Here is a 13,295-nt window from a genome sequence, read left to right as displayed (position 1 = left end):
TTCCTCACAGCAGCAGCCGCACACCTTTCTTAAACTGCCAAAAAGGCCACATTATTAACCCGAAAGTACACAAAGATTACACTTCAGATACTCAACTTCCTTGACATGCTTCACGTTTTGAAATTTCACAGATATCTGTTATCGTTCTTCCACAAAACGTTCACATGTAAGAGGTTCATCTCTCACTCAGAACAATGAAGCCTTTGAAGTCTAGGCACCTCGTTAGCTCAACTATAAACACCTGTGTAATGGAACACGATGATGTCATCACTCCAACTGACAGCAGTCAGTTCTAACTGTGCATTTCATTCTCTCTCTCTCTCTCTCTCTCTCTCTCTCTCTATCCTCTCTCTCTCTCTCTCTCTCTCTCTCTCTCTCTCTCTCTCTCTCTCTCTCTCTCTCTCTCTCTCTCTCTCTCTCTCTCTCTCTCTCTCTCTCTGTTCAAAAAGTGCTCAAACTTCACATGTGTGCTAACAGTCCAGCCGTGAAGACATCTAAGAGACAGTTTTGAGATTTCTTCAAATGCCGTTGCCATGGCGACAGACCACTCGCCATGAAGCACGATTGTTGCTGTAAGTCCAATGGACACGGTCCGATCGTCCCCCAATCTTCACTTGTATATCACCGGTCCATGCCTCAACAGCTCTACGCCAAATCTGAGATCTCACCATATGCCGTTTCCATGGAAACGCATCCCTCGCCATAAAAGACGATGTCGCTATAACTCCTATGAAAATGTTCAAAAAGTGCTCAAACTTCACATGTGTGCTAACAGTCCAGCCGTGAAGACATCTACGGGACAGTTTTGAGATTTCTTCAAATGCCGTTGGAATGGCGACAGATCATTCACCATCAAGTTAGTTCAAAGGTTTGCAGTTCAAATATTCTGCTGCTTTTCCAAGCCTTTTTACTTTCTTTTCTTCTCTCATCACACATTCAAGCCCCCAGTGTTCATGTATCATTTCAATCTAAATTCTTCACTTTCTTCTTACACATTACATTTCAGCATAAAGCATTCCCACTAGCAATTTCTTCAGGAATTAAATTCTCTAGTTATTATTAATGTCCTATAATAACGTGCAATTACGTATCTGCCACTACGTTTTTTGAATGATGTGAGCGTCTGTGTTTCCTGTAGTTATTTAATGGCTCTTTTTACTGCTCTGTTAATGTACAGTTTGATTATTATGCTGCTGTGTTTATTGTCTTTTTGTAACTCTGGCACAACAATTTCCTTCGGGATAAATAAAGTCCTCTCTTATCTTATCTCATGATGTCCTTTTCACACGGAGAGAGAACATACACATGTCGAGAGGAAACTGCATTTTTTTTTAAAACCATCCATACGAACAAATTCCAAACTTCACTGCATCTCAACCAAACGTGTTGATCTGTGGAAGAAGGGAGGGAGGCGTGTGGCGCAGTGGGCTAGTGCGTTGGTGTTGGGATCAAGGGAGCACAGGTTCAAACCCCACTGCAGTCAGCATGTCGTTGTGTCCCTGAGACACTTCACCCCAAATAGTTGTTTATTTTTGCACAAAAAAATGTATTTGTTTAAAACAACGAATCCAATACATCACGGATGCTGATGACGATGACCTCATCTTTTATTTTCATGAACATGACAGAGACTTTTGTTGTACCTTGAACGTGTTTGTTCTGTTTGGCTTCTCTTTGTTACAATTATTATTATGGTAACACTTTATATGAAGGTACACATATTCACCATCAACTAGTTGTTAATCAACATGCATATTAGCAGTTTATTGGCTCTTTATTAGTCATTATAAAACACACTCAATAACCCTCTAATTAGTGCTTATTTATTGCAAGTAAGGAAGTTGTTGAACATGAGTTTTAGTCTCAATATGCTCTGCTCACTATGGGCCTAATAAGGCAGCAGTACCACAAGAATAGTAATTCTCTCATAATAACACCAAACACATATGATCTATTCTTACGTAACAAGACATGAAACTAAAAGTGTTAATTGTGTCTAAATAACTCAAAATGTGATATTTCTAACTCAGAATTCTCTTTTTTAAAGTGAAGTCTTGTTCATAACCAATAAGCTATAGTTTGTCTCTAATGTGTTAATTAACAACTAGTTGATGGTGAATAAGTGTTACCATTATTATTATTATTGTTGTTGTTGTTTTTGTTTCTGACATGTTCCATACATTGACTAATAAAGGACATAATAATAATGTTGAGCAGCAGGTCTTTGGGCGGGGGTCATGTGGACGACATGTCAGCGTGACGACGAGGGAACTTAGTTTTGGCGTCTCTTCTGAGAGTACTCTTTATCTTCAGCTCATTGATTTCATTTCCCAAAGAAAGAGGGCATTGTGACGGACGACCAGGTGACACTCGGGATACACAGAGTTTATGGGATGTGGTTAACTATTAACGCTGCTCAAACAGAAGGCGATGTGAGAGACAGGTACTGTACAGCAGGGAGGGGTGTCAGTGTTTGAAGAGGGGCGCGGGCGGTGTGAGTGAATGCATCTTTTTACTGGGCTTGTCATTTGAAAGGCAAAGTATGTGGTATTGACCCGAGTGAAGCGAAGCATGACGCCATGTTGCTTTCCATAATGTTATTTCATAGAATAGTAAACTGACACAGCTTCTGTTATTGAAACACATAACAACCATGGTATTATATACCCTCTCTTAAAGAAGACATATTCTGCTGGTGTTCAGGTGTATATCAGTATGTAGTGTCTCTACTTTAAAGAGTCCTCTCCTGCTGATGTTCAGGTGTATATCAGTATGTAGTGTCTTTAAAGAGTCCTCTCCTGCTGATGTTCAGGTGTATATCAGTATGTAGTGTCTCTACTTTAAAGAGTCCTCTCCTGCTGATGTTCAGGTGTATATCAGTATGTAGTGTCCTCTACTTTAAAGAGTCCTCTCCTGCTGATGTTCAGGTGTATATCAGTATGTAGTGTCTCTACTTTAAAGAGTCCTCTCCTGCTGATGTTCAGGTGTATATCAGTATGTAGTGTCTCTACTTTAAAGAGTGCTCTCCTGCTGATGTTCAGGTGTATATCAGTATGTAGTGTCTCTACTTTAAAGAGTCCTCTCCTGCTGATGTCAGTGTGTATATCAGTATGTAGTGTCTCTACTTTAAAGAGTGCTCTCCTGCTGATGTTCAGGTGTATATCAGTATGTAGTGTCTCTACTTTAAAGAGTCCTCTCCTGCTGATGTTCAGGTGTATATCAGTATGTAGTGTCTCTACTTTAAAGAGTCCCTCCTGCTGATGTTCAGGTGTATATCAGTATGTTGTCTCTACTTTAAAGAGTCCTCTCCTGCTGATGTTCAGGTGTATATCAGTATGTAGTGTCTCTACTTTAAAGAGTCCTCTCCTGCTGATGTTCAGGTGTATATCAGTATGTAGTGTCTCTACTTTAAAAGTCCTCCTCTGATGTTCAGGTGTATATCAGTATGTAGTGTCTCTACTTTAAAGAGTCCTCTCCTGCTTCAGGTGTATATCAGTATGTAGTGTTCTACTTTAAAGTCCTCTCCTGGTGCTGTTCAGGTGTTATCAGTATGTAGTGTCTCTACTTTAAAGAGTCCTCTCCTGCTGATGTTCAGGGTATATCAGTATGTAGTGTCTCTACTTAAAGAGTCCTCTCCTGCTGATGTTCAGGTGTATATCAGTATGTAGTGTCTCTACTTTAAAGAGTCCTCTCCTGCTGATGTTCAGGTGTATATCAGTATGTAGTGTCTCTACTTTAAAGAGTCCTCTCCTGGTGATGTTCAGGTGTGTATCAGTATGTAGTGTCTCTACTTTAAAGAGTCCTCTCCTGCTGATGTTCAGGTGTATATCAGTATGTAGTGTCTCTACTTTAAAGAGTCCTCTCCTGCTGATGTTCAGGTGTATATCAGTATGTAGTGTCTTCTACTTTAAAGAGTCCTCTCCTGCTGATGTTCAGATGTGTATCAGTATGTAGTGTATCTACTTAAAGAGTCCCTCTCCTGCTGATGTTCAGTGTGTATCAGTATGTAGTGTCTCTACTTTAAAGAGTCCTCTCCTGCTGCTGTTCAGGTGTATATCAGTATGTAGTGTCTCTACTTCTAAAGAGTCCTCTCCTGCTGATGTTCAGGTGTATATCAGTATGTAGTTGTCTCTACTTTAAGAGTCCTCTCCTGCTGATGTTCAGGTGTATATCAGTATGTAGTGTCTCTACTTTAAAGAGTCCTCTCATGCTGATGTTCAGGTGTATATCAGTATGTAGTGTCTCTATCTTTAAAGAGTCCTCTCCTGCTGATGTTCAGGTGTATATCAGTATGTAGTTGTCTCTACTTTAAAGAGTCCTCTCCTGCTGATGTTCAGGTGTATATCAGTATGTAGTGTCTCTACTTTAAAGAGTCCTCTCCTGCTGATGTTCAGGTGTATATCAGTATGTAGTGTCTCCTACTATTAAAGAGTCCTCTCCTGCTGATGTTCAGGTGTAATATCAGTATGTAGTGTCTCTATTTTAAAGAGTCCCTCTCCTGCTGATGTTCAGGTGTAAGATCAGGTATGTAGTGTCTCTACTTTAAAGAGTCCTCTCCTGCTGATGTTCAGGTGTATATCAGTATGTAGTGTTTCTACCTTTAAAGAGTCCTCTCCTGGTGATTGTTCAGGTGTGTATCAGTATGTAGTGTCTCTACTTTAAAGAGTCCTCTCCTTGCTGATGTTCAGGTGTATATCAGTATGTAATGTCTCTACTTTAAAGAGTCCTCTCCTGCTGATGTTCAGGGTATATCAGTATGTAGTGTCTCTACTTTAAGAGTCCTCTCCTGCTGATGTTTCAGGGGTATATCAGTATGTAGTGTCTCTACTTTAAAGAGGTCCTCTCCTGTGATGTTCAGGTGTGTATCAGTATGTAGTGGTCTCTACTTTAAAGAGTCCTCTCCTGCTGATGTTCAGTGTATATATCAGTATGTAGTGTCTCTACTTTAAAGAGTCCTCTCCTGCTGATGTTTCAAGGTGTGTATATCAGTATGTAGTGTCTCTACTTTAAAGAGTCCTCTCCTGCTGATGTTCAGGTGTATATCAGTATGTAGTGTCTCTACTTTAAAGAGTCCTCTCCTGCTGATGTTCAGATGTGTATCAGTATGTAGTGTCTCTACTTTAAAGAGTCCTCTCCTGCTGATGTTCAGGTGTGTATCAGTATGTAGTGTCTCTACTTTAAAGAGTCCTCTCCTGCTGATGTTCAGGTGTATATCAGTATGTAGTGCTCTACTTGTAAAGAGTCCTCTCCTGCTGATGTTCAGGTGTATATCAGTATGTAAGTGTCTCTACCTTAAAGAGTCCTCTGCTGATGTTCAGGTGTATATCAGTATGTAGTGTCTCTACTTTAAAGAGTCCTCTCCGCTGATGTTCAGGTGTATATCAGTATGTAGTGTCTCTACTTAAAGAGTCCTCTCCTGCTGATTGTTCAGGTGTATATCAGTATGTAGTGTCTCTACTTTAAAGAGTCCTCTCCTGCTGATGTTCAGGTGTATATCAGTATGTAGTGTCAGAATCCAGCATGTATCCTGTTCACTAAGGAACTAATTCATATCCGATCCAGCGTCCTCTAACACTTCATAAGAATCCACCAGGACTACAAATATGGCCTCTTTCTGGATCCAACCGTCATGTAGGATCCTGTGACGGATTTCAACATCCTCAATGACCCCAAAACCCCCAATGTTGTCCAAATGTAATGCTAATTACGAACTTATGGTAATTGTGCAAATTGCCCAACATATGCAGGTTAGCATCCGGCAGTGTCTATGTGCTGGAGACCCTACTCTACATTTCTATCATCAAACTGTGGGTTTGTTTACTCAACATCTCCAGGTTCAGAGTGCTGGTAAGTGGACTATGAGGCTCATATAATGCTAGAAAAGATATTCTAAAGTAAGTAGAGGATGGTACTTCTTCTCTGTCAGTGATCTAGACATGTATGAAATCACCTCACACTGTTCTCTGCATTACAAACCGTCAGAGTAAATGTCCATGTGTGTGTTTTTTAAGACGTGGACACAGTAACCAAGTCAAACATGCCACAATCTGAAGCTCCATGCTCCATATCTCCTGTTGTTGGAGGCATTCAAGGCTCCTGTGATGATTTGTGTAGTACAGTTAGAAACTCAGTGAGCTTGTTACCACCTGTTGCGCACCAGAATCAGCCGTTGCACCAAAACTAAGAGTTTCATTTAGTTGAATACATGTGTAAGATAAGCCAATTTCCACATGTGGCGTTGCTGTTCGGTGGTAACAACACTGACTGAAGTGGATGTGATGACACACAGGCAGAGAGTCATCGATGCACCGGTCAAACTACCAGAGAATTATCCATGGGTTGCACAAGAATACAAGTCATGCTTACTCTCAGGATGTGTTGTCTTTCATGCTGGGGAGAGAGGGGAAGAGGGAACACACAGAGAATACAAAAAGAAAGGAAATATAACAACATACACCGGGGAAGAGGTCCAATAAAGCACTCCAACACTCTCACTCTGAGGGCTTTAAGGACACAACAGGCAGCTCTCCAGTGTCAACAACGGTCTAAACGATTTATCAAGGGGGGTTTTCAGATCACTGCATAGAAGTGAAATATTCTGGGCTGAGAAACAGAGCTAGCCCGCCATCTTGTGGTGCGATATATACCTGCAACACCCCTTCTTTGTGAGCGTATTATGATGAAGAGTATTCACCTCGTGCTTCCCCTGCTCATTCACATTGCCTTGTGTTGTGTCAGTACGCCTACCATCAACTTTTACTTGCCAAAGGAACAGTTTTTAAGCTTTTTAATGAAAAGTTATAACCCTTGTTTTGGGTAAGAAACAAACCCTTTAAAGGGGACCTATCATGCAAAATGCACTTTTGTACGTCTTTTCTACATGAATATGTGTCCCCGGTGTTCCAGGGAACTCACCAAGTGTCAGAAAACACAACCCTCTCTATTTTCCTCCATACCCAAATCTCTAAAAAAGGGGGCTGCAACGGATCTGATACAGACTGATCCAGATTTGAACACTGTCCTGACGTCAGGACGGTGGCGCTACGGCTATTGGGCCAACTCCACCAATCAGGAGGAGACAGCCACGGCCATTGCCGTTCGAAAGCGCTGGAGACGCTGTAGTACATATGCCAGGCCTGTAGATGGTGCTGTTCTCACTGAATCAGCCCTTGCTAAAACAGAGCTAAAAAATGTCAAATTGAGCGAAATGAGGCATGGCTAAAATGCATGATCTGTTTGGTATTTTGAAAAAAAAAAAGTATAAATATGCCTTATATAGGTATGGTCCTACACTATATTATTCAAATATAGCATGATAGGTCCACTTTAAATGGCCGTTTGTGATGAATGTATAAAAATAACGCATATTTAGAAATGTACAATGTTTTGCTGGTGATGTGAGAGCGTGTTTTTATAATGACTCTCAGTGCCTGAATGTAAAAACAGGTCCACACTGCAAGTATAACCAGAAGGGGTTACATCATAATTCAAATGTAATTATGAGAGCCACTCATTTGGAGATAGCAAACTAGACTTTTTTTCTCAAAATATCATCATTCTGACGTTTTCTTAAAATTTGAATTTCTTTCTCAAAATTCTGACTTTTTTCTGAAAATACTGATTTTTTTCAAATGTTTTACTTGATTCTCAAAATCTCAAAATTCTAACCTTTTTGGTAAAATTCTGAAATTCTGACTTTTTTTCTTAACATTCTGACTTTTCTCTCAACATCATAACTTTTTTATTATTTTATGAAAATCATAACTATTTTCCAAAATCAAACTTTTTCTGAAAAACACAAAATTCTGATTTTTTCTAGAGAATTTGAACTTTTTGTCGAAATAAAAAAAAATGGACTTTCAAAATATCTCCGTATTTTTTGGGAAATTCTCAAAAACCTTACTTCATAAGGCAATGATCAAAATTCTGATTTTTTTCAAAAAATCTCAAAATGTTGACCTTTTTCTCGAAATTGTAAAATGTTGAATTTTTTTTCAAAATCTTAAAAGGTTTATTTTTATCTCAAAATCTCTAACAGAGGACGGTTGTTAAAGTATTCTATTGGCGCAGTGTAGCTGAGAATGATCCCAAATTAAATTAAATATTTCCAATGCGTCTTCTGTTGTTAAACCAGAAGAACTATAACATATGAACAGGAATTGGGTTAATAAATTAGCAGGGCGACACAAGGTGAATACTGCTCTGTCATTGGCTCGATGAATACTGTTCTCTCATTGGCTCGATCGTTTACATCAGAAACAGCCACCTGTCGCTCTTTAAAGCCGCTGCTAATAACCCCTGCCTGGACACACACACACACACACACACACACACACACACACACACACACACACACACACACACACACACACACACACACACACACACACACACACACACACACACACACACACACACACACACACACACACACACACACACACACACACACACACACACACACACACACACACACACACGTTGATAATGTAAATTAAAGTAGTGTGTGACTTACGTTGTACCAGCTTTGGCTCTTCTGTGGAGAGAGAGAGAGACAGAGGGATTGAAATGTGACAAAACTCAGTGTGAACAGTAAAGAAACATCGACAAGTTCCCCCTGTACTCACACACCTTCCTGCTAGGAGTTAAAGAAAGTTATTACACCTCACCACTTCGATAACAAGGATCATTATGTGGATGAAATATCTAGAAATAAAGAAAGCTTTCAAAATAAAAGCATTGCTTCCTTTACTTGCAAAACAGAAAGTAGTTAAACTCCAAAGCTGCTGCGTTGTTACTTCAGATATACTGTTAATATAATGTCTCTATCAGAGGTGAACGGTGCTTTAATAAGAAATGATAATGGAGCATGTCCTATCATTTATCTGGACGATCTTACATCAAGTTATTCCAAAACTCTTCTAGATATGAGAACATGGAATAAACATTATGCAAACATCAGATGGAACTCCTTGTGAAACAGTTCTGTTGCGGTGTTAGACCAGCAGGGGGCAGCAGAGAGCTCTCCAAAGCATGGACATGACATTATCACATTATTTAAATTCATAACAGACTTTCCACTTTAACAGTGAGGGGAAACATGCAGGTGATCATTCAGAGGAGAGGAAGAGGAGGAAGAGGAAGAGGGAGAGGGAGAGGAGGGAGAGGAAAGAGTGATATCCAGTGTGTGATTTCAGGAGTACATTAAAAAAGTGACACATTTGAACTTAAAGGAGTCTCCCTTAATGAGATGGAAACTCCCTCTGGTGGGAACTTTGGGATGTTAGCCTCTGCAGACCATTGACATGCACTAAAACCTATAGGACTACAGGAGAGGGAAGACAACACAAAGAATAAAAGGGCCTCTTTAAACCAGACAGAAAAGAAAAAGCCTAGCAACAAATGCATCAAAATTATTCTAAAAGTGAATTGCTTCAAACTTAAATGTAAAATAAACTTCTACAACTTTTATCATTTTAAGTTCCTGGGACATTTTCATTTTTTTTCATTTAACTTGGACTATTTTGCGGATTAAGTAAGAACCACTCAAAATGTACTTATTTCTTATTGTTTATTAGTGCATATTTTTGTATGTTATTACACATATTTAAGCTCTGAATTAACTTATCAATTTAGAATAATAATAGCAATCAGGTGCCTGAATTTCTTTTTGAGTTTTGGTCATTTATTTGGGTTTCAGGCTCCCTTAAAAACATGTATAAGAGAACCTGTCTAAGCACGGTTACTGCAATTTTTGCAAACTCGATTATTAAATCTGAAGATTGAGTGAAAATCGTATTTTAGTTTGACCCGGTGGATAATAGAGATTATAAATAGCTGCAATAATTAGCCTGACGAGCTAAATGTAGCTCCGATCGATGTTTATTTCCCTTAAAAAGCAAAACAGAATACAATGTGTGTGTGTGTGTGTGTGTGTGTGTGTGTGTGTGTGTGTGTGTGTGTGTGTTAGCAGGCCTGGCTGTGACAATAGCTGCTAATGTGGGCTAATCTGATTTGAAGGTGACACACACACACACACACACACACACACACACACACACACACACACACACACACACACACACAGATCAGAGCTTCTATAAACTGTGTCCTGTGCTCCTGTGTTTCAGTGTTCGGCTGCTGCGTGCATCTGCTTCATGAAAGGCAGGTTTTATTATAAATGATATTATACTAAATATCTTTTTCTTTTCTACAGTCCCATCGTTCTGTTGTCTCACACAACAAACTTCAGTAATAAACGGATTGATATTTATTTTCTCTTGTGTTTATTCACATTGCATTTGATATAATGCAAAAGTAACAAACATTCATATTAGACACTCAGATTAGATTATAACACTCATTGTAATGGCTTTATTTTTTAACATGGGTGTATTGATGTGTTATGAGGGTGTTATAACAATGTAACATTGGTGTAATAGTGGTGTATTAATGTGTAATATGGGAATATTAACAGTGTAATATGGGTATTTTATCTGTGTTATAACAGTGTAATACTGTATGAGTGTAATAATAGTTTAATATGGGTATAATAATGTGTAATGTGGGTGTTATTATAGTGTAACATGGGTGCAATAGGGGTGTATTAATGTGTAATATGGGTATAATAACAGCGTTATAACAGTGAAATATGGGTGTGATAATGGTTTAACATGGGTGTAAAAAGGGTCTATAAATGTGTAATGTTGGTGTAGTAACAGTGTAATATGGGTACTTTATGGGTGTAGTAACAGTGTAATATGGGTACTTTATGGGTGTAGTAACAGTGTAATATGGATACTTTATGGGTGTAGTAACAGTGTAATAAGGGTACTTTATGGGTGTAGTAACAGTGATAATATGGATACTTTATGGTGTAAGATACAGTGTAATAAGGGTACTTTATGGGTGTAGTAACAGTGTAATATGGGTACTTTATGGGTGTCGTAACAGTGTAATATGGGTACTTTATGGGTGTAGTAACAGTGTAATATGGATACTTTATGGGTGTAATAACAGTGTAATATGGGTACATTATGGGTGTCGTAACAGTGTAATATGGGTACTTTATGGGTGTAGTAACAGTGTAATATGGGTACTTTATGGGGTGTAAATAACAGTGTAACATGGGTACATTATGGGTGTAGTAACAGTGTAATAAAGGGTACTTTATGGGTGTAGTAACAGTGTAATATGGGTACTTTATGGGTGTAGTAACAGTGTAATATGGGGTACTTTATGGGTGTAGTAACAGTGTAATATGGGTACTTTATGGGTGTCGTAACAGTGTAATATGGGTACTTTATGGTGTAGTAACAGTGTAATATGGGTACTTTATGGGTGTAGTACAGTGTAATATGGGTACTTTATGGGTGTAGTAACAGTGTAATAAAGGGTACTTTATGGGTGTAAGTAACAGTGTAATATGGGTACTTTATGGGTGTAGTAACAGTGTAATAAAGGGTACTTTATGGGTGTAATAACAGTGTAATATGGGTACTTTATGGGTGTAGTAACAGTGTAATGTGGGTACATTATGGGTGTAGTAACAGTGTAATAAAGGGTACTTTATGGGTGTAGTAACAGTGTAATATGGGTACATTATGGGTGTAGTAACAGTGTAATGTGGGTACTTTATGGGTTGTAATAACAGTGTAATATGGGTACTTTATGGGGTGTAGTAACAGTGTAATATGGGTACATTATGGGTGTAGTAACAGTGTAATAAAGGGTACTTATGGGTGTAGTAACAGTGTAATATGGGTACATTATGGGTGTAGTAACAGTGTTATTAAGGTGTAATAAGTGTGTACAAATGGTGGTATAGGCACGTATTAATGTGTGTAATAACAGTGTATTTAAGGTGTAATAACAGAGTAATATGGGTTTATTGTAGAAAACAGCAATCAATACATTTTCCCAAATATTTAATTCTGATCGCCCATTTAAGGGTTAGACAGTTGGACAGATCAGTGTCCTGTCAGGTAATAATGAAGGAGATGAAGGAGCATTTGGGGAGAATACGATGGGGGGGGGGGGTCCTAAAGTAAGAGGAGGGCTAATGGGGGCCAGCAGGGAGAGCTAATTGGGTCAAATGAAAACAAGAAGAAATGCTTACTTTAATCAGGTTTAGTCTGTCATACTGAAAGAAAATGAAAAGAGAAAGCAGTGAATAGCGTGAATATAGAGGTGAGACAGGAGGTGAGACAGGAGGTGAGACAGGAGGAAGAGGAGGTGAGACAGGAGGAAGAGGAGGTGAGACAGGAGGTGAGACAGGAGGTGAGACAGGAGGAAGAGGAGGTGAGACAGGAGGTGAGACAGGAGGAAGAGGAGGTGAGACAGGAGGAAGAGGAGGTGAGACAGGAGGTGAGACAGGAGGTGAGACAGGAAGTGAGACAGGAGGTGAGACAGGAGGAAGAGGAGGTGAGACAGGAGGTGAGACAGGATGTGAGACAGGAGGTGAGACAGGAGGAAGAGGAGATGAGACAGGAGGTGAGACAGGAAGTGAGACAGGAGGTGAGACAGGATGTGAGACAGGAGGAAGAGGAGGTGAGACAGGATGTGAGACAGGAGGTGAGACAGGAAGTGAGACAGGAGGTGAGACAGGAGGAAGAGGAGATGAGACAGGAGGTGAGACAGGAGGTGAGACAGGAAGTGAGACAGGAGGTGAGACAGGATGTGAGACAGGAGGTGAGACAGGAAGTGAGACAGGAAGTGAGACAGGAGGTGAGACAGGAAGTGAGACAGGCCATAAGACTGTTAAACCCCGAAACTTGTTAAAGAACATCCATAACATTCACCTGTTTGCATCTTGCAAATTATTGATCTAATAAATCATATTCCATTCACTTGTAGACTCTTCTTGCCGTATTTCTATTCTATCTGTGTCATTGTGTTGCACTGGAGGAGGAGCCTGTGACTGCAGTGTTGTATTGCCATATCCACACTGTAGCTATGTGCACATGGCAATAAAGCATTGGAACTTGAATTGAATGGTGTGTCTAACGAGGAACCTGATTGATTTCTGAGTTATGGTCGTTGCGGCAGCAGAGAGGCATCGAGGCTCTTTTTGATTTGGATTGCATTAGGTCAGGGTGATCGAACTCACGTTGCCAGCACAACCTCACGCCATGTTGGGTCATGTGACCTCTGCTGGTGTGTGTGAGTCTTGTGTGTGTGTGTGTGTGTTGGGTTGGGTTGGACTGTGGCACAAAAAGTGATGTAATCAATGTGTGTGTGTGTTTATTGGCTCTTAAAGCCTGTAGAAAGGTGCAGGAATGAGTATATTTTAACGC

The 13,295-nt window shown here is 39.7% G+C and overlaps 1 protein-coding gene across 1 annotated transcript in view; it reads right to left on the bottom strand.

Moving 5' to 3' along the window:
* Positions 1 to 13,295, bottom strand: part of gramd1bb (GRAM domain containing 1Bb) — a gene marked incomplete in the record, with an annotated part of 129,362 nt that overhangs the window by 23,053 nt on the left and 93,014 nt on the right. Inside the window, 3 exon segments of the mRNA XM_034123732.1 lie at positions 6,367 to 6,390; positions 8,516 to 8,536; positions 12,119 to 12,142. Coding sequence (XP_033979623.1) covers positions 6,367 to 6,390; positions 8,516 to 8,536; positions 12,119 to 12,142 — 69 coding nt within the window.

Source organism: Trematomus bernacchii, unplaced genomic scaffold, assembly GCF_902827165.1.
Source record: "Trematomus bernacchii unplaced genomic scaffold, fTreBer1.1, whole genome shotgun sequence".
Taxonomy (NCBI): domain Eukaryota; kingdom Metazoa; phylum Chordata; class Actinopteri; order Perciformes; family Nototheniidae; genus Trematomus; species Trematomus bernacchii.
This window is presented reverse-complemented; position numbering and strand designations above follow the sequence as displayed.